This window comes from Bidens hawaiensis, unplaced genomic scaffold, assembly GCF_021521415.1.
Source record: "Bidens hawaiensis isolate Kalapana, Puna unplaced genomic scaffold, B.hawaiensis_p1.1 tig00010601_1, whole genome shotgun sequence".
Classification (NCBI taxonomy): Eukaryota; Viridiplantae; Streptophyta; class Magnoliopsida; order Asterales; family Asteraceae; genus Bidens; species Bidens hawaiensis.
In genome coordinates this window covers 557,790-579,756 of record NW_027491814.1, presented here as the reverse complement: position 1 = coordinate 579,756, position 21,967 = coordinate 557,790, and the positions used below count along the sequence as shown (strand labels likewise).

Below are 21,967 nucleotides of genomic sequence, written 5' to 3'. Positions count from 1 at the left end.
GATGTGTTGCACATATCATCAGCTTGGTTGTTCAAAAAGGTCTCGACAATGAAAACATTTGTGACGATTTAAAATTCTTTAGACTTATGCTACAAGATGTCTTCAAAAGTGGTAAAAGAAGACATCTTGAATATAAGAACTATTGCAAGTCGGTTGAAAGAAAGTATTTGGGGCCGAATTGGGACGTTCCAACTCGTTGGAACTCAACTTGTCATATGTTAAAGTGTGCTTTTGCCCAACGCCAAACTTTACAATCTTTTCATAACAATCTTGTTGATGAAAGCGAGGCCGATATGCTTCCGGAAAGTGTTTGGGTGAATGTCGGTTTTTTGTTGGGGTATCTTGACGTGTTCAAAAACTCAACAACAAAGTTATCGGGAGTCTATTATCCTACTAGTTGTTGGGTTTTGCAAGAATTGTACTACATGTCTTGCACTTTTAAAAACTTTGCGGAGAAGAACAAACTCTTCAAGAATATTGTTGCGGTGATGAAGGAGAAGTTCTTAAAGTATTTTGAAATCATACCACCGGTCTTTACTTGTGTCGCCGCATTAAACCCCTATTGGAATGTTCATGGGGTTGAGACAACAATCGAGGAAATATTCGACAACTTGGGTATGCACGAGATCGACCCGAAGTTGTCGACGGAAGTGAAGGAAAAGTTCAACAAAAACCTTCAAGACCTTTATGACCATTAATTTCAAATGTATGGTCCAAACACGAGATCGTCTTTTGTGAAAAAACAACAACTAGTAGGCCGTGCAATGACCCACTTATAAACTTGATGAATGTGGTTCGTGAATCGGCATCTAAGAGGCAAAGAGGAAACACACCAACTAACGAACTTGGTCGATATAGTGGAGCAAACTATGTTGAGGGCGAACCGGTTCCTGACTGGAACCGGTGCCATTTCCTACCCGGTGAGGAAAAAACCGGTTCCGAACCGGTTCGGGTTTTTCAAGTGTACCCGATTTGTGCACGTCTATGTGTTGGTACTTACTCGACGGTATCGGGTATACCCGGTAGTTTGTTAAAAAAAATTCTTGTAAGATTTCCAAGTATATTTTTTTATCATTATATTGTCGTGTATAATTTTTTATATTTATATTTTTTATTTATATATGAACCATTACAAATTAAAATGTGACACATTACATATATATAAACATTATCATAAGTATATAATATCTTTCTTCAAGTTTTATTTAACTTCATGTATAAACTTGATAACATATAAAATATAAATAATACTTTTAAATACAAAATAACTTTTTACGTATAATAAACCTACAAAAATAAAGTGTTATTAAAAAGGTTAAAAAAAATAAAATTAATAGTTAAAAATTTTCAAGTTTATAATTCGGGTATATAGTTGAGGTAAACAGGTATATGTTTTCGGGTAATCGGAACGGATATCACCAAATCTTATACCCGGCCCGTACCGCGAAAATTTCAAAACTAGTCTCATACTCGACCCAATACCCGTCGAGCTTCATATATACCCGCCCGAATGCTTTGGGGTCCGGGTACACCCGTCGGGCTCGAGTTATTTTGCCATCCTTACACTACTCTTAGTAGTGTAACAAATAGACAGTTCGAGCAAGTGATGATTACATCCACTTATAAAATTAGGGATGATTATGATATAAACACAACAGAACAATTAACGTGGGGTTATGGGTAGTGTATACTTTACTAGCTTAAACACCCAAGATTGCCAAATAACATAGATCTCGTTAAATTGTATTCTGTATATTTCAAGCTCTTTTGGAAATAATGTAACTAAGACCCTAGCTAAAAAGACAGGCAGCAATTGTTTGTATTAATTAATTAATAAAAATAATCACCTTACACGACCACATTACAAATCATACACCTTCACCGTTTCTCTCCATGGTCTCAAAAATGTAGCAAAAGATATATCATGCCAGATGCTACCATACTACATGTATATATAGGTGAGTAAACTGTCACACATTCATTATTATCGGGCCTATACACGTCTGAAACAAGTTGCTAAGAACAGGCTGAACTTCAAGAGAAGTATGCTCACAACGCACCAACTCAACAAGCAGCGGGAACAGGGTACACGCATGCCTCCAAAACCGCGCCTGCTCTACTTCACTTAAAACCCTCAGTGCCGACACGTGTAACGACGTTCTTGCCCCTAACTCGTCCTTCACTGCTAAGTTCAGTGGAAGGATCCAGTGAACGGGTTTCTGCTGTTGCTTCGGTTGTTGCAGTCTACAACATGATAGGTATATTTGTATAATTTCTTCACATATTGAAAATAAGTGTGATTCTATGCCCATTTGTTCCGACAAAGACGGGTCGCTTGTCAGTAAATGGTGCAATGTGTTGAGTATGTTTTGATAAGATTCGTTTTCAAAGTGTACTACGGGCGGGTCTGGAATCTCAAGGATCGAGCATGCTCTTTGCAGCTTTATGTGTAGGCTCGTGTCCGAGCTCAAGTTACGAGCGTGAGTTACTGTTTGAGAAAATAATTCAAGCACGACTTTTACACTTGAGGCCTTAAGCAAGTGCTGCTGCATGTTGTAGATATCAGTTGTTACCTGCAAACAGAAGGAAGAAGCAATGATATATCTATACTCTAGCTCGAGATGACACTTTCAACCAAGGCAATTTAAAGTTATGTTATTATCTTTTACGAGTAAAAGTAGGGACGTGAATGGGTCGGTCTTGAACTCAAACCGAACCAAAGACGGAAATTCAAAGGGTTTCAGTTTTTTTCAGTTTTCACAACTGATCCAGTTTGGTTTCAGTTTTTTTTACCATTTGAGCTTAGGGATGAGCGTGGGACAGTACCCATATCTGTACCCGATTGTACTCGTACCAAAAATTAACAAAAACACGTACCAATACTCGCACCAATTTTTTCGGTATGGTACGGATACGGGTATTGGTACGGGTATTTCGGTACAGTACCCGTTTTTGTACCACTTTGCTTTTTTATTTCCAAATCTTCGACAATCTTGAAACCGGTACCGGTACCGGTACGAGTAACAAACAACCCGAATTAGTCCGGGTATCGGTACTTTCACAAGTACGTGACGGGTACCAAATTGGCCGTCGATTTAATGATAAGATAGCATTGAATAACCCTAATTTGGTCTCCGACTTTAGGTGATTTGTTTGTTGGTTCGAGTCTTAGATGTTAAATTATTTAATTTTGAAGAAATGTTTGCTACTTGTTCAATAATAACATGGTTGGAGAATTTATTTTATATATTAAATATAAAGAATCCCAATTAAACCTTTATATACTCCAAACAGGTACAAAATACCAAATGTACCCGTACCGTTCCCGTACATGTACCAAAATTCAACAAAAATGAGTACCAATACCCACACCGAATAAGCTAAATCGGTGCGGGTACAAGTACGTGTACATGTACGGTACGGGTACGAGTCGGGGTATTTGGGACAAATGCTCATCCCTATTTGAGCTTAAAATTTTAGGCCAAAAAGAAGTGGCCCAAAAGAACGGAAAAACATGACACTAAACCATCAGTTTTTTGATGGGTTCGGTTATTTCGGTTTCACGCACGCTCACAGGTAAAAGTCAAACTTAAAAAAAAAACAGGTTAAGTGTTGCCACCAACACACACACACACACACATATATATAGAGAGAGAGAGAACCTGTATGATAAGTAGTTGTGTTGAAATATGGGTTTTCATTCTCGAAACAACATATCCCGCAGTCTGCAAGTTGTCATCATCATAATCTTCAATCATGCCATTACTACTGGTAAAGGTCGTCTCTCCACCATCATCATCATCATCATAAAACGTAGACTGAGCAGCATTAGACGAACCAAATTCAATCCTATCCATAATTCTCAAAAGTTTAAGAAAGCCAGGCAACAAAGAAGCCGCTGTTTCTTTCAAAGAAACAAAAATACACGACCACTCGTCTTCAGTTAGCACGCCTCCCAACTCACCCGCCAAACGCATCAATCCCGACACTCCACTTCTAGCAGACCCTTGACCAGTATTTTTCAACAACCCTGCTACTAGTGACACAACAGCACCTAAATGGCCCCTCATCACACCAAAAAAGTTGATAAATAGATCGATTAAACACCGAGTTGCAACAGAGCAAGTTTCAGAATCCCAGCAGGCGGGTTTTGGTGAAGACAGGTCTTTATCTTCCTTTTCACCACTCACGTTCTTGAAAATTGGAAAGATTACTGAGTTGATAACGGTTATCCAAAATAAGCGGGAAAACACATGGCCGTGGTCCTTTAATATGTTGAAAAGCACTTCTAAAGAACTCTTTCTGATAGCTAATCTAGGATCAGATGCTAACAAAGACAGCCCTGAAACAGCACAAATATAATTACATACAATCTGAGATTAAAAAAAGCAATCCAAATCGCCTCATTTCATAGATCAAGATGGATAAGTAGGTAAACTACCACTCAATAGAGGGATCCAATAAGAAGCATTCTCGTCTACATCCATTAAAGTTTCTTTATCAGCTTCCTTCGCCACTGAGATTCTTAAATCATCTGCATCATCATCAGCAGCAGCAGCAGCAACAGCTGCGGCAGTTATTGCAGTTTCTGTATTGCATATAAGGCCGCCTTCGGCAAGCTTGACAGCACAAAAGCGAAGAAAAGCGATGGCATTTAAGCTTACATCACTGTCAAATCTGCTATTGGTGAAGGTGATTAGGCATCTGACACAATCAGTAAACGTTGCAGTCTCGGTCTCGGTTATATAAGGAAAATATTCGCGTACTATTTTTTCCATCGTCTCAAATGCTAACACGACTACGTTTTTTCTTTCATCAGCAGCAGCAGCGGTTAACGCCTGTTAACAATATATAACATGTAAAATTGAAACAAAATATGACATATATAACAATAGCAAGGAAAAAATAAAATAACAAAGCATACCATGAAGACGCTTTTCCAACCAGATTTTACATTACTGACACGGCTCAGGATCATTTGTGAGAGGCAACGAACAATTAATTCTCTGATTTCAACAGAATTGCTTTTCTGCATGACTATGACGAATGGTCTCAAGAACTCGTTTTGGAAATTGTAGTTTGCCAGCTCTTCTCTCTCAAGGAATTTCATGGACAGCTGGCGCAACGAATCCATGACAAAGATGGCAACTGACAGGTTTTCTGATAAGCCAACTGAAACAAAGAAATCTGAAAGGACACTCCAAATGCGGGACCACACTAATCTGATGCGGTTCATGTTGTAGTGCCTGAAGAAAATTCAAATGAAATGATGTGTGAAACTCATAAGAAACAAATGTTGAACTTAATATCCCTTGCAAGAAAGGTTATGTACAACAAGCTTATCCTACTATCCTTTTACCAGTCACAAAATATCATGTTTGAAAGTACTAATTGTTTTAACATTGCAAGAACTAGTCAACTATTTTGTCCCAAATTACATACATGATCTTTCGTATCAATCAAGGTATTAATTAGGTTGCTATGTGAGAACCTAAACATGTTGCAAGGCATACAAGTAACCAAAACAAACTTGAGGATATTAAAAGAAATTTTGCAGCACACACATAAATAGGGGTGCGTTCGTTTCAGAACCAATAGTAGTCTGTTATAGACAGCATAAGAACTTGTCCATAGTGCTTCAATGAAAAAAAGTGAAATTAAAAAAACATGGTTTATTTCTCAGCATATTATTAGTTTTGAAATGAACACCCCCATCTGTGTGTGTGTGTGTGTGTGTGTGTCTTTGTGTTAGAGATACAAAGATAGGATCTTACGCAACTTCCACTATTTTTGTCTGACTGAATACACGAGGATCGGTTGGGGATTGCAACTCCGACATAGAAACTTTACAAAGAGCTTTCACAAAAGCAACTATCGCTTCACTGTCTAACCTCTGGCTGTGAGCAAAAATGTGATTAAGCTCAAAATTCCCAATCTGTTCAAGCAGGTTCAAATTGGAAATGAAGTTGCTAATCTGATCCGGGGTCACCAATCCTGCTGTATTGGCTCCCAGAGAAGTACTGTCGTATGAACTGCCTCTTACAACCGCCATCACAACTGAATTCTGAAGGGTTCCTTTCTTTTTCAAAGATGAAAAACTGGGCCTCATTGATTTGTCTTCGGGTGTTTCAACGTTTGATCCACTTAAAAACGAGGCATCTGATGGAGCACCCTCTCCCAATAGTTGCAAATGCTCAAACCGAGACAGACAAGTCAATATATGCTCCCATGCATCCTGAAGATAATTCCCGTCTTCTATAGCTATTGCTATTATTGTCTACCAATGAAAAAAACAGTTACAAGTCAAATGTGGGTCTATCAATAGATTAACATTAGAGACCTGTAAACAAACCGAATGTTCAGTGAACAGTTTGTAGACCATTCAGCAGGAAGTGCATTAATGTCCGTTTATTTAATAAACGAACAAACATGAACAAAACTTTGTTCATTTAGTAAAACGAACACATTACAACTTAGTATAGATTTAATACCCTCTTAATCCGAACTCATTGTTCTTCACGTTACTTTTAGCTAGTTTATCACAGTTTAACGAGCAAACATAAATGAACACAAACATGCTTATTTTCTTAACAAATAAACTGAAAAAGAAAACCTTACTTTTTTAATTGTGTGTGTTTAATCGTTTGTTCGACTAAAGTTAAACAAACCTACACAAGCATGCTCCATTCGGTTTAGTTACAGGAGATCAAAGATGAGTACCTTGACAGCATCAACATTTTTCTGCTTCATATCTGCAGCACAATGAAGGTATGTAAACTTTGCAACAGATGTGACAAACGCGTCTCTCTGTGTCTGCATACCCATTACAGCAGTCACATGCACGGCATGCCTAAACCCCTGTAAACAATAATTAGTGGCAGCTCGATCATCACTCTGGTCCAGAGTCACACTAAATGCAGCAAGCATTGGGCCCCAGCACACCTCTACCATAAACCTCAATATTGCAGCATCTGTAACAGCATAGTAAGTAGACCTGCAAGAAAGAAACGTTACGAATCAGATATTTAGAATCAGAAAATTAAAATTATAACTATGGCATTATATTACTTACTCTGATTTTCCTGATTTTTCCTTGAACTGCTCTTGAATGTGCTTTATAAGCGCTCCATTCGCACCCATCGGTTTTTCCTCTGTCTGCTTCCAGACAAGATTAAGTATACCATCCAACCCCAATAACCTATTAACACTGGTTGTCTGCTTGCTTTGCGGTGCTGAAGTGTCAGCTTTCATCTTTATTTCATTCTTCACAATTTGATCATATAAAGCACCCAAATTCTCTTCAGGTAAGTCCTTCCCATCATCAATCCCGCGGTTGTTGCGAATAAAATCAGCTTTGCTCATCTTATATATAAACCAGCATCAAAGTCAGATAAGGTCTAAATAATGTTTCATAAAGAACTGCTAAATTGGTAAAATGGTAAACCTCACCTTGTCTTTCACCATGCTGTTATGGGCATCCGTATTCAGCATAATCACAGAATATGCAAGAACATAAGCTGTATCGGCACTAGTAAATGAATTAGGGTTACACTTACAATAACGCTCTGCAAATTTCTCCATAATACGGTCAATTTTCTGGGCCTCACCGGGCAATCTGAAACCCCTTAAGAAAAATCTAATAGCTTCACCAAAATCCATTCCATCAAACTTAAAGGAGTCCACATAAGCGTGCATTACCTTCAATGAGAAATCTTCCCTTTCACCCAAATAATCACCAATCACAGTCTCGTTAAGACCAGAAGTGTTCTTCAAAAACAATGCGACTGCTTCAGGCGTTGCATCAATCTTTTTGTTACTTATTAGGAATTCAATACCCTTCGAAGGTTTTCTATTAAATAAGGAAATACCTTTCTGAAATAATAGCAAGGTAAAAGTTTTAGTACAGAATAGTATAAAAAGTCGGAACTTAAAAACATCAAATAAGCATAATAGTATTATTAAAAAAATACCAAAGAAAACTCAAAAGTATGGCATGCATAATGAGTGAAATGGCATCTTCCAATGAATCATTGATTGTTAAGATCATTGCTATAGCATTTTACATTTTTGCATGCTAAATGTAATAGAAAGGACAATACTGCTAACATTTTATAGAAATATATACACACATATGCATATATGCATGCATATATAAAGAGAAGGTTCTAGGTGGAACACAAATCTTTGTAAAAAATAAAATAAATAACTCATTTTTCAATCTCAATTTTTTTTAAATATAAGAAAATGATTGAAATGCAATCTTTATTACCTACACATGTTTAAGTAAACTTTAAAAACTTAAAAGAAAACAGATGAACAAATTCATTTAATAGTTTTTTATACACATAACATATGCATCATATAATCAAATTATGTACCTGGAGTTCTAACTTATATGCTCGCCGTTGCTCAAGGGTAGCAGTGGAATGGTCATTAATAGATTCTTGGTGCAACTCAAAATCAGGAAGACTTGCTTCATCACCTCCAAGACTTGTGTTACTAGACTCTAGACTAGTATCATTGTTATTATCAGATGTGTTGCGTACAACGCTATATTCACCAATTCTAAGCTGTTGGTCCATCCAAACTCCCATAGACTTGACGATTGTAACCAAACATTTAACTGATTCAAACCGGAATGTTAAATCATGCACTGGAGTCAATGTGGTTGTGGAACCAGGAGGTGGACCTAGAGCAGTTTTCAGAAGACCATTCACAGTCCTGCAAACGTCTGACGGAATTAACAACGTTTAAATACAATTTACTAACCCAAAATCCCAGCATCATCATGAAAGAAATATATAAAGTTTTATCAATTATACTGCTTAGAGCATTCACATTAATGCCTCCTTCTACATCCAACTCACCATCTCCATCTCTATCTTACTCACAAACAATTATTTTTAATATTTTTTTTCTTTCTTAAGCATTCACAAAAGAAATATAGAGGTTTACTTTATTATGCCTCTAAACATAGAGGTGTATTTTAGTGTTCTCTAATTTTTCTCTGTTATAGATAATTCAACGTAGTGGTGTTTTAGATACTTTCTCTATTTTTTTCTCTATAATATTAATATATAGAAAGTAGGGATATAAAGGCTCCAAGGTGAATGCTCTTAGTTGTTTAACAAAAACTCACTGGAAAATTGATGAATTTTAACTGATTCTTACCTTTCAAATATATTGGGAGAGTCAACATCACAATCATAGTTGACAAAAATGTCAATCATAATCTGCGAATCCTGAGATATTTTGTCCAGTAAATTCAGGATTGTCATCTTCTGTATGAAGCTCGGCTGAAGTATGTTTTCAAGCACACGGAGAATGAGCATGGGGAAAAATATTCCAATTTCTGATTTCAATACAGATTGGTATTTCAATAGTAAGCTCTGAAATATCGAACAGAGAAGCTGAAAAATTGACATGACTGACAACGCGCTGTTCTTTAACAAGGACAGGCAAAGAAACTGTTTGATGACATTTAGGAACCTGTAAAGTAAGATATTCAAAATCAACAAATATGAAGATTGTAAGTTTATATTTACTGTTGGAAGAGAAAAGAAATTTAAATATAAAACAGCTGAGTCAACCTACATGCAAAGAAAAGGGAAGCAAGAAAAATAGCAAATGAACGTTGCATTCTAGATAACTGATTAATCATAACAGAATATTGTTTCTCAAACAGATAGTGGGCTAGTGGCTATCTTAAACACTGTCTCACACGTTATTTGTGTTAGCAAAAAAGTTTATGACATCAGAGCAAATGAATTTTTCACAAAATAAGAGGCTCAAATCTATTTGCCTTAGTAAAATAAATTCTAAATGAAATCATCTTCTTCTAAATCAAATAGGTGGTACAATCTTAATGGTTAACTGAACTCAATCAAAAATGTTTTTATTGATGATGACATCATTTTAGTTACTTATAAAATGATAGTACAATACCACTTATATATGAAGTATAAACCCTAAAAGTAACTAACTTACCCCTAACCTAATTTTCATATAACACTGAAAATGTAACTAGTCTTAAATTAGTAGCGTATAACGAATACGCACACACAGTTACATAACGAACGCACACACAAATATAAGTGTCTGTTTTTTTCCTTTTAACAAGTTACATCATTTGGAAGATTTCTTCAACGCATTCAAGATAGAGCCAAAACTGACATATTATTGGCATGTAATTTTCACAATCTTACTGGAAAAAATAGCACATATTGACAAAAGATAATAAATACTTTTTAAACTGAATTTCCAAAAAATATTCTAATATATACCTTATATTATCATCTAATTACATAACTTACATCCATTCAAAATTTAGCTTAGTATTATATATATATATCATAGTGTAAAACTAACATACAATATGCAGGTTTTACTTAAGGACCAAGTAATACACTAGTTGTGCATAACAAAGTAGTTCATCAAAATGTTCTGAAGCAAGATGGGTAAAGAGATCTAAAACAACAAAATTGATAAAACTTTCAGACTACTCTAGTTGAAGTCTTATTTAATTAGAACATCTGCAAATACTCACATAAAATGATACGAACCCTGTCTGTAGTTCCTGCTCCCGATTCCCGCCTAAACCTAACTGACTGAGAGAATTAGTAGGAGAAAGTGTAGTGGAGGGTTGAGCCCAATAACCATTAATTAGCAATACTATTAGCAAATCGTTCTCCATTAATTTAGGGATCAATGTTTATTTTATCAAATTAAGGTTTTAATCCTTGTAATCGAAGATCCAGCCTATCTCGAATTAGGCTACTTATCTTAATTTCAGTACTTCAGATTTCCGGTAACTATCACAATATTTCTACTACCATAGAGAATTCACAAAAACAAGGTTGTACAGAGTTTATATTGAAATCCAAAAGACATAAAATAGGAGTTATTGAGCAATTAATTGGAAGTGTTTTGAAAATAATATATGTATTTATTAATTATTATTACAGATATGAGATACTGTTGGTCTTCTACATAAACAATAATTCTACAAGTACCACCATGACTAGAGAATCAACAACATGCTAATCTAATCTCAACATTATTTCATTATCCCAGGTTTCGTGTTCTTATTAAGCAAAAAACCCTCTTTCAAACTTCAATGATCACCACTTATCTAAGGATTTATTTATGCATGCATTCATATTACATAATTTTCTTAAAAATACAAAAGTGGTTCTTTTTTGTAAACAAAAACATCTAATGTCCTCTTTAGTTTCACCATGTTATGCATTTAAAACATTGATTTAATGTGTTCTATTTATCTCGTATTCTCATGAACAGTTATCTAACAAATTAGACTTCAAGCTCAAGGTGGAACACAACTAATCATCGTGAAAGACAAAATGGATGTTAATTGCCTCACACTTCTATTAAAATATCAAAAGAAAGATGAATAAATGAAGGCCAATTAAGTTTACCAGATGATATGTAAAACTAAGTCCACACTGTAGGGCTGTAAAATATATGTTCTCTACATAATTAATAGCTAGGATTGTATAAAGAGGCATGGGACACATTGCAGATGATTTGATATTGTGTTTACAATGCTCATGCCTAGAAATGAATAGCAATGCAGTTATATTGAAAAAAAAATCGCCTCTTACAAATCAGCAAAATTGTATAGTTTGATTAAATGGACTTCTAAGGATCAGCTAGCTCCTTGGTAATATGAACCTTAAAACGTCCTAATCTTTAATATTGAATATCATTTCCTAACTTATAAAATTATGTTCCATGATTCCATCTACAAGTACTGAGAACACTATAATGAAAAGATCTCATTTCAAAAATAGAGCATGACGTTTCTAGTTTCTACAAGCCCCTAATTCCAAGATCATATATGCTAGATCAATGCAAGAACTTAGTTAGAAATACAGATACATATGAGAGCCATTAACTACTTCAATTAACAGAGTGTGATTCAGTTAAGAGACATGAAATTACTTGCCTCTCATTTGTACTCCATAACGGACCAGCATTGTCCATGATCACCTTCAACAGCTCCAAAGACAACATCTTCCCCCTCAACAGAATTTGATCATCCGACTGCTCCTGCGACGAGAACTTCATCGACAACTTACACAAATTCTTAAACACCATAACCCCCGCATCCCTAATCTTCGTATACCCACTCAAATCATCCTTCTCACCCGACTCACCCTCCGCCAAAGGCGACTCCACTTTCACCTCCTGCAGCTCAGGCGCAGGCGACGCAATCGCATCATGATTCGCATCACCCACATTCGTGTAAACCACATCATTAATCAAATTCTGCACAAACAACACCGAACTCCCCTCGTTCAAATTCCGATCATTAAACTCCAACAACTCCGCCACGGAAACAGTATTAAACGTCGCGAGTAACGAGTCCGCTTCCACCCGAGCGAACACAATCGTCATCATCTGCGCCAGCACGGCCTTGGCACAGATCTGATTCGTCCCATTCACGCCTCCTAGATAAATATTATAACAAGTCTTGACAATCTGGTTAACGCAATCGGCCCTAATTAAAACGGTGGTGGACCTAACGGCGGACAGCAGCGTCTTAAGCACGGCCAGCTCGACAAGCTCTTCTCCCAAGCCATTACACTTGCAAACGGAATCGACCAAGCGGGAGATAATCGTCGGAAGGGAGGTCGATCTCGCAGCGGATGAGGCGGAGGGAGAAGAGGCGGTAGGCGCAGTCGAGGGCGGGTTCGACGACTTTGGGGGAGGAGGAGTCGATGGCGAGGATCAAGGGGAGGATGAGGGAGTCGGGGTCGTAGACGCCGTAGAGAGGGGTGGAGAATGAGGGATCGTCGGTTAGGGTTTCGAGTTTGTCGAGTGCGGATTTGGAAGCGGCGACGATGTGAGAGTGTTTGCGCCAAGCGGCGTTCTTGATGATCATGGACCCAGCAGCCATCCGCAACGGGATTGGCCACCCAGAGATGATGACATTGCTTAATGCAGCTAGGTTAGGGTTCAGATCAATTGAATTGGATGGAGCTAACTCATGAACAAGAAGATCGGTTATCTGAATTGTGAATTGTTATTAATAATATTATTACCTGTAGATTCAACCGACGACCTGATGTTGAGACTACGCCTTCTTAACTAACCATTCCCTGTCCTCCCACTATTACCATTTTTAATTATTAATTACTTTTCTTTCGGTTACACAACACTTTTATTTATTTCTTAAGTATATGTGTTGGGAATGAATAAAGATTTATTTTAAGCATTCTATTCAGAAAATTACTAAAGTCGATGCTAGAAGATCAAATATATTTATAGCGCACGTTACATGAGACAAGAAATTCTGTATAATCTTTTTCACTTATGTGTCATAAGAAAACGGAAAGAAACACTGAATGTTGAAACTTATGTTTTAGACCGACGCATTGAATTAATTTGTGGGTGAAAAATATATTGTTTGGTCTCAACCAAGGGTGGATGGTTTGAAGACCAAGTCATGCTAAACTAGTATAAATAGGTGTTTTTATTCATTTGTCTAGTATGAGTGAGTGTATTGCGTATTAAGTGAGATCTAGGGTTTTATCCCTTTGAGAGAGTCTCCTCTTCCATGATGAGCTCTCCTGGAGGCGGCTGATATTTCTTGTGTATATATGTATGTATGAATGTATGTATGAGTGGTTCATCTTTATAAGAATCATTCGACTAATGAAATCAATTGCCAGTTCTATCTTGTTTGTGTTTCGATTACATATATGTGTTCATCCTATTTTATTGATTATTGTTAATCGAATCAGGCTCTCTCCCAATATATCTCATCCGTCCAAACATCTTTCAAGAGTGAATACGAGTTAGATTCGATCCTAACCCTAGATCCGAGCTCCGTCGTTAATACCGATTATTCACGCTTCCGCATCGGGGCTCAGTTCTCTCACTAAATTAACCATGGGTCTAATTACTTGATCTTAGGTTAGAGTTTAATATTTCTTACACGGAGGTTAAGGTATAATCCGGCTGAAACGAGTGAAGACACCTAAAAAACAAATTATTGTAAGCTCGTTGTGAGAACCATCTGTTGTGAGAATCAGTACGGGAGACTGAATATATATGAAATATAAGTATTGGGGAGCACTGGTGAGAGTTATCGCGGAAGAGTGAATATCCTTTTACCGTTGGAGGTTTAGTGGTATATAGAACATTCCCATTGATGAATTGGGTTTGGGTTGAGACTAGGGTTGTTCACGAACCGAACCAAATGCGGACATGCTCATACTTGGTTTGGTTTGAAAGCGAGCCGAACCGTGCGGATTGAATTTAAAGAAACGAGCGATATCTTTATGCTTGAACTTGGTTTGGTTTGAAACCAAACGGCTTGGTTCGGCTTGGTTTTACTTGATTTCGTACAAAGTTTCCAATTTTAAATTTCTAAAACTTCAAAATATAATTAATTCAACACTTTCAACTCTAAATTGTCTAAACTTACACATTTGAAATGTATAAAACTCAAAGTTAACAACAAAACATATATAAAACAAGCGGCTATGATTTAAATTTGAATTTTGAATTCAAAACAAAATAAAGAAATTTTAAAATCTTTAAAAAAATAGTATACTTTTATATATATATATATACACATAAATATGTATAAAACTAACAAATAAAAAATAATTCGAGCAAAACGAATCAAACCAAACCGAGCGAGGCTTTGCCCGTGCTTGGATTGTTTTTAAACCGAACCGAGTATAAAAGAGATCTCTTGTTCAGTTCACACTGTAAGGCAAATTGGTAAACATGTCAAACCCGAAACAAGAGCAACCCAACACGTTGCCCGATATTGTAAAAATATAATACGAAGCCCAAATAATCCAATGCGGTTTAATACACTGTTAACTATCGAACAAAACGAACCAGTGACTATATTCTACAAAATCTTACTTTCGTCAATAAATAAGACCACAGAATCACTCACAAAAATCATATTATTCAGTGAGAAGCAACCATAGCAGGCTCAACCTTGCCAAATGCTTCCCAGTCAACTTGTTTCAATGACTCGAGCCGTTGTTCCAATGGCACAAACTCAACTTGCGGTGTCACAATGCCACTTGTCCCGGCTCTATGAATCAGAACTATGCTCTCTCCCATGTCGGGCCCGTGAAATTTTCCTGTCAGCAAAACTCTAAGGGGCATGAAAAGTGATTTTCCCTGCCAATAATTAATTGATTAATTATTATGTTTAATCAAAACTCATACACGACCAATTTATATGATTATAATCGATAATCTAACCTTGCGTTTTAATGATTTCCCGAAAGCTTTAACCCACTTTTGCCACCCGGGTTTTCCTTCTTCAAGTGCACTTAAAAGCTCACCGCTATCATACGCAGCTAACAAGCTCTCTGCAACCACAGGAAGACCGTCTTCTAATATTTCTCTACCTTCAGAACTGCCAATGCCATAGTTTGTTACATTTAGGTTTGATGAGTTTTTTTATGGGTGAATTTTATCTATATACCCTTATAAACTTCTGTAATAGCATATATACCAATCCAAACTTAAAATATCATATATGCCCTTAAAAACTAAATTAAATATCACAGTTACCCGTTTCATTACAAACAATTTAGAACTTGACCATTTTACCCTTAACTTCTTAAAACTTAAAATTTTCATATCCATTTTTAACCTTAAATTTTTTTATTTACCCATCAATAATATTTTTTTCAAAATATAATACTTAAATCACTTCATGGAAAAAAAAACAAGTTACTTATGAACTTTCTTTTATATATTTAAATCTATTCCATAGCATGTGTACCAAAATCTTTTGAATGTGCTAGTAAACCTAAAATTGAGTCATATTGGACAAATCATAATACGCTTTAATTCATTACAAAATATAAAATTTGTTTTATAACCTCACCTTTTAATAAATTATTACGTATTAAAGTAAACAAAAGCTAAATATAATCATATAAATAACTACCTTTTTTTTTTACTTTTCTTAGTTTTTTAACGATTATTTCTTGCTGCTGTTAATTTTTAACAACTTAAAATATAAAATATTTTACATTTAAAGATTTTGTAGCTCGAATCTTAATTTCAATTCTTAACCTCAATCGAATTCATGTGTCATCACTGAGTTTTTTCAAATGAAACTACATCAATTCGAACAATAAAATAGAATTAAAAAGACTTGGGAGGGGTAAAATAGTCATAAACTAAATTTTCATCTAATAAAAAGGGTATATTAAATATTTAAGCTTAGATTGGATATATTCTATGTGTTTTAACGGCTGTAATGAAATTCTCCCTTTTTTTTATCTAGCCTGCATTAACATATCTCTATAGGGGTCAAATTATCTTTTTTTTTTGGGTGTAGGTGGGGGGGGGGGGGGGGGGGTTGACTATTATCTAAAATTTTCCAGCATTTAAATCATAGGTAAATCGGCTTTAAAAGTCAGATGCACAAAAGTTCAGCAAAGTAACCTTGATAGAGTAGCGTGGAAAGGATAAGATAACAAGTCGGAAAGTAACTTATCAGCATCTGTTATCACGTCAATCCCACCCTCCAAAAGCTTAAAAGCATCCTGCATGTACACAACATGAATATGCATAATGCAACATTATGAGAAGTATTAGATAACACTTGGAAAAACTTTCGATCCGTTTGACTTGGTCAACCCATTTGACCAGTTGAAAATAAATTACAATCCAAATCGACCCATTTTTAGGTAATTGGTCATTTATTCAAGCTCTACAATTATGTATTGAGATGCATATGCACGGTGATTCAGTAGTTTTGGAAACAGAAGTCTTACTTCTACGAAAGACCCTTCTGATACATTGAGGATGCCAGCACTCCTCCATTGCTCACCGATGCTCTTTAACAACTCTTCAGTGGGAAGAGCTTTCAAATGCAGCCCATTCATCCACCTATTTAATATTTTTCAAAAAATGCAATAGTTGAGAATATTTGAAAGCATACACCTTTTCTTGGATAAATCAACATGTAAACGAACACATATGATGAAACAATAACTATACTTAAATTTCCAATATAATCTAAACTTCAAATGTTATGCTGCATTAGTGATAAATACAAATTCTAGTCTTTCTTTGGTTAAATCAAGTGACCTAAAACACTACAGCTGCAATCACATACACGCAAAACTAGAAACACAATGTCACCTCAATTTAACTGAATCAAATATGGCTCCACTTTTGTTGACGCGCTCAATCGAGAACTTTTCAACTGTAAAACAAAAAAAAATAGATAAAAAAGTCCATGAAGGGCAACTCCAATCATAAAATTATATGTACTAACCCATCTGCTCCAGTGTAAAAAACTCGGCATTAGTCCCATCACTCCAACCCAACAAGGCTAGGTAATTGACAATCGCTTGAGGCAAATACCCCATTTCCCTATACTGTCAAACATCAAAAGTTAATAAACAACAAAAAGTTATAAACATGTATAACAAATATGAACACATGGCAGTCTATGAATCCCTGAAAACAACTGAAACTAAGATTGGCAAGTGACAGCTACCTGCCCCACTGAAGTTGCACCATGTCTTTTGGACAGTTTGCTCCGATCAGGGGCAAGAATTAACGAAACGTGTGCGAAAGAAGGCATCGGGAACCCCAGAGCCTATGACAAAATAGCACACAATGAGAATAATAATAGTGCCACCAGGAGTAAGTTAGTTGACTTTTCAAGAAAAACCCGTTAAAGTAGAAAACCTACCTCATATATCAATGCCTGCCTTAGTGTATTAGGTAAGTGCTCTTCTGCCCTGGATCCCAAGTGTTTAACAATGCCATAATATCAACCAAGAATAACACTTAAAATGCAATGGAGCCTATCTTTTTCTACTATTGGTCATTAAATTACCTTATAACATGTGTAATAGCCATGGTAGCATCATCAACAGTGACACAAAAGTTATATACCGGTTGTCCATTACTCCTCATAACTACAAAATCACCAAGCGTGTCTAGATTCCAGCTAACCTACACAGCATTATCAAACATATCAACAGCCTAACTACAACTATATGTAGCATGAGACAGTTTTCAAACAAGTAAAATGCATATCAACCACAAAGGCATAATGAAATTATTTCTTGCTAGATACAGGGTCTAGGCAAAGCCCAGTACTTTTTAGATCATTAACAAAAATTCAGTTTTTTTTTAATAATATTTCAATCAACACAAAAGGACAAACATAACAAAATACATGCAGTAACTGGTTTTAGTAGTGTTCAACGATTCGAATACTGAACACCCCTAGCCGATTTCCTTCAGCAAATAAAATGTCTAAACAAACACACTTTACATTCTAATCGCTAAGCAGATTATTTATGTGGCAAATCGGTTTCTTGACGAAAATATATTTCTATATTTTTCTTATCCAAACTGGTAAGCAGCCTATGAAAACTGCCTTAATGAAATAGCATGACATAAATATATTTCAAAATTGGGGAAGAATGTAACACTAACATATGATAGCTGATGAATTAAGGTTTGTACTATGTACAGAAAATGAGTTACCTCTCCTCTAATCAAGTCATTAATTTTCAAACTCCCTTCCTTAGGAACCCGGAATCTGTAGGTACACGGGGTTCCCTTTGCTAACTCTTCTTGAACTTCCTCGTCGGTAGCAGTGGCCCACTTTCCAGAATATACAGGGGGTAATTGTTTTTCCTTTGCAATCTCTTTCATTTGCTCGAGTTCCTAAAATATCTCACAGGATTTAACATAATGACCAAAAAGTGATAAACCAACATATTAAGAACTGAAAGTATTCGAAGAGGCTTTATGGCATAGAAAGTAAACAAATAAAATACCAACACATGACTATAGGTAATAAAAGAACATAATTACTATAAATACATGATTATGTCATTCTGTGAAGGCATCAAGGCAGCTAACTAATGTACAAGGGGTAGCGTATCTATATTTCTGGCATTCCCTACCTGCTGCTATTGGTTGTTGCCAGATGCCTAATATGTCAACACATACCACTAAAACAAATACTATTAGACTCGAATATATAGAACTCATGCCTAGTTTAAATCGAGTCTCTATACTTGAACTACACTTTAATACAGATAAGATCAACTACTATCTTGGCCACAAGACTATCATACAATCTTGAAGTTCACAAATCTTGCTAAATGGGTTTTCATAACTAGACGTTTTCCCCTTACGCCAAATGTTATATACGACAGATCATCAAGTTACCCTAATTCAAACTAAAATACAAAATAGAACACAACTTTTATATTTATACATGAATTACTATAAGAATTCCAACAACAGCATCCCTAAGACCCTAACACACCCATCTCTCTCAAGTTCAATGACACATACCTCATTTGAGCAAAAGCATCTATAAACTTGACCCGACTGTAGAAGCTTATCAGCATACTGCTTATACAAATCATTCCTTTCTGATTGCCTGTACGGCCCACAATCACCACCAATTCCAGGACCTATACATTCAAAACCAACAGCGCTTTCAAACAAATTCAACATCTTCAAACCATAAATATTCAAACAACAACAAGAATAATAATAATAACTAGTTGCAACCTTCATCCCACGCAAGACCGAGCCACGAAAGATCTCGCAACACAGCCTCCTCGGATTCCTTAGTTGACCTCTCCAAATCCGTATCCTCAATTCTTAGTATAAATTTCCCCCCTTTTGACCTATTTCAAATCAAGATTATAAAATTAGTGAATTCTGAAACCGGGTTTAAGGATAAATCATAATAATAGAATAAATTAGTGATTTTATAAACTGGGTTTTAAGAATAAACAACAATAATGTAATAAATTAGTGATTTTTAAAACAGGGTTTAAGGATAAATAATAACCTAGCGTAAAGGTAGTTGAACAGAGCAGTTCTGGCGCCGCCAACGTGAAGGTTACCGGTGGGCGACGGGGCGAATCGAACACGGACTTGTTTGTTGTTGATATCGTCTGAAACTGATGCGGATATTGAGAAGGTTCTGTTTCGAACAAGGGATATGCTAATAATAGTGTTGCGGGTTTGTAATGACGGACGGAGTAACCTTGACGGCGGGATAGTTAGCCGAGTGCCGTAGCCGGAGTTGAAGCCAATTCCGGCGAGAGTCGCCATTTTCATCATCTACACAACAAGATAACAATTATCTATGGTGATGGTGACTTGTGAGTTGTGACTTGACCGGTTTGTAAATTTCCGATGACCCCATGCCGTGGTTAAACCTTTTGTTATTATTATTGTGTGGTTGACGCAGGCTCGACTCTTCGCTCATAGGGGTTTGCAACATTTTTTGTTTTAAGGCATTTACTATTTCCCATTTATATCACTAACGAGTGTTTTACCCAGAGGTCAGTAATAATTCGGTGGTGATAAACTAACGTTGTCAGTCACGGGCGATGAGGCGATAAATCGACGCAATGTCATCGGTTCCAGTTACTTGAATTCGACGCGAATTTGGACATTATCGGTTACAATAGTTACGGTATAGACACTCTTGGTAAAGCCTGGACGTTAAACCCCAAAAACTAAATTCGTCAAATTAACATATAAAAAAATAATTATTCGACGTTTATTTAGTTGGTAAACATGTGCGGTGATAAAAGCCAAGTGTTGTCGATCCCGGACATTCAGACGGTAACTCGACACGAGTTCGAACGTCGTTTTCAGTTATTTTCGTTACAGTTCCGGATCTTATAAACAGGATATATATATATATATATATATATATTAAATTTGAGGTGGGCCAATGAGGTGGTGTCGGTTGGTAAAATCGGGTGTTGATAAAACTCGAGTGTTGTCGGTCGCAGACGTTGATGCTGTGAGTCTACGTGTATTCGGTTGGTTTACGTTATGTTCGTTATGGTACTGGAATAAAAAAAGTAGAAAATAAAATAAACACATAATGCCAAGAACCAATTCGGTGTTGTCAAGTGGCCCAATTGACACTTAGTGTCACCAAACTTGTTAAATGTTATATACAACTAGTAAAAGTGCCCGCGCGTTGCAGCGGGGGCGCGAAGAGCATTTAATCGGGCTTGATTAGTGTCATGGGGGCCGTGTAAATGAATAAATGATTAATATAGTTGAATAAGAAACGAAAGTATTCTGATTAGAGTATGATCTAACGACTAAACTTTGAAAAAGGTATAAGTCTATCACGTCTTAAAACAAGTGAGTTGGATTGGGTGTGACAGTTGATGCTAGATTGAATTTGGTTGTGTATTATCAAGCAACCCATTCTTGGTTTTGGACAATCTATTATGTCAATCCAAAAATTGTGATAGTATTTTGTATGGTGCGTATGAGTGTGTGTCTAGTACGTTAATTTTATTTATTATTGCACCCCTACTTCAAGTGTATATGATTTAGTGATTATGAAGTTAACGATTTGATTATATATATATATATGTGTATATATATATATACACACATGATTTGTGTATATGGACACTTTCAAAAATCTACAAATAGCGAAAGAAGTAATTTTAATAAGACATTAATCATGCATAACTGGAAAGAATAATTGTATACTACAAGTAATAATAGTCTGCTATCATAAAGACATGTTTTTGCATCGTGAAATACACTCGAGCGGAGGTGTTATGGTTGTCTCATACCAACAACATGAAAAGCAATGAAGCTCAGTTGTAGTGATATCAGCAAGCATTGCAATAGCTCATTTTAGTTCCAATATTCTTCGTTTCAGCTGTACAGGGTCGGCCCAATCATTTTGGGGTGTAAAGAGAAGTAAAGATGTAGGGTCAGGCCATTTTCCAAAAATGTGTCGGTTTAAAATAACATGCAATCATGTGGAATCAATGAATGGAAAACATAAAACACTCAAGATAAAAATAATTCTGTAATATTTGTCTGAAATTTCCGTCATGATTAAATGTGACAGTGGTAAATTATGTAGGCCTCAAAATATTTACCAGATAATAAGACATATTAGTGTGTAAAGTTA

General features: G+C 36.0%; 1 protein-coding gene and 2 pseudogenes across 3 annotated transcripts in view; 1 reads left to right on the top strand and 2 right to left on the bottom strand.

The window, feature by feature from the left end:
• Positions 1 to 21,967, top strand: part of LOC143535786 (putative late blight resistance protein homolog R1A-10) — a 141,979-nt pseudogene that overhangs the window by 33,681 nt on the left and 86,331 nt on the right. The window lies entirely within an intron of this gene.
• Positions 1,785 to 12,954, bottom strand: LOC143535783 (brefeldin A-inhibited guanine nucleotide-exchange protein 1-like; annotated as a pseudogene). The gene is made up of 11 exons (XR_013135768.1): positions 11,966 to 12,954; positions 9,172 to 9,489; positions 8,379 to 8,721; positions 7,450 to 7,872; positions 7,073 to 7,362; positions 6,721 to 6,994; positions 5,775 to 6,277; positions 4,925 to 5,246; positions 4,442 to 4,838; positions 3,663 to 4,342; positions 1,785 to 2,573 (listed from the first exon to the last, which is right to left on the bottom strand). The product of XR_013135768.1 is annotated as a brefeldin A-inhibited guanine nucleotide-exchange protein 1-like (transcript).
• On the bottom strand, positions 14,764 to 20,307 carry LOC143535782 (glutamate--tRNA ligase, chloroplastic/mitochondrial-like). Its single transcript, XM_077029937.1, has 13 exons — positions 19,853 to 20,307; positions 19,567 to 19,685; positions 19,345 to 19,466; positions 18,523 to 18,705; positions 17,864 to 17,982; positions 17,717 to 17,765; positions 17,519 to 17,620; positions 17,294 to 17,396; positions 17,158 to 17,221; positions 16,788 to 16,902; positions 16,456 to 16,556; positions 15,256 to 15,412; positions 14,764 to 15,171 (listed from the first exon to the last, which is right to left on the bottom strand). Exons 1-13 carry the CDS (start codon positions 20,125 to 20,127, stop codon positions 14,953 to 14,955), a joined length of 1,728 nt encoding a protein of 575 aa, XP_076886052.1. The 5' UTR covers positions 20,128 to 20,307; the 3' UTR covers positions 14,764 to 14,952.

What these genes read in the sequence shown, in the direction of transcription:
- LOC143535782 (XM_077029937.1), bottom strand. Translation starts at nt 20,127, where the DNA reads ATGATGAAAATGGCGACTCTCGCCGGAATTGGCTTCAACTCCGGCTAC. An exon ending in TTCAACTACCTTTACGCTAG is followed by an intron (nt 19,686 to 19,852) that starts GTTATTATTTAT and finishes GATTTGAAATAG; the next exon opens with GTCAAAAGGGGGGAAATTTA. An exon ending in GCTATTACACATGTTATAAG is followed by an intron (nt 17,766 to 17,863) that starts GTAATTTAATGA and finishes CTTGGGATCCAG; the next exon opens with GGCAGAAGAGCACTTACCTA.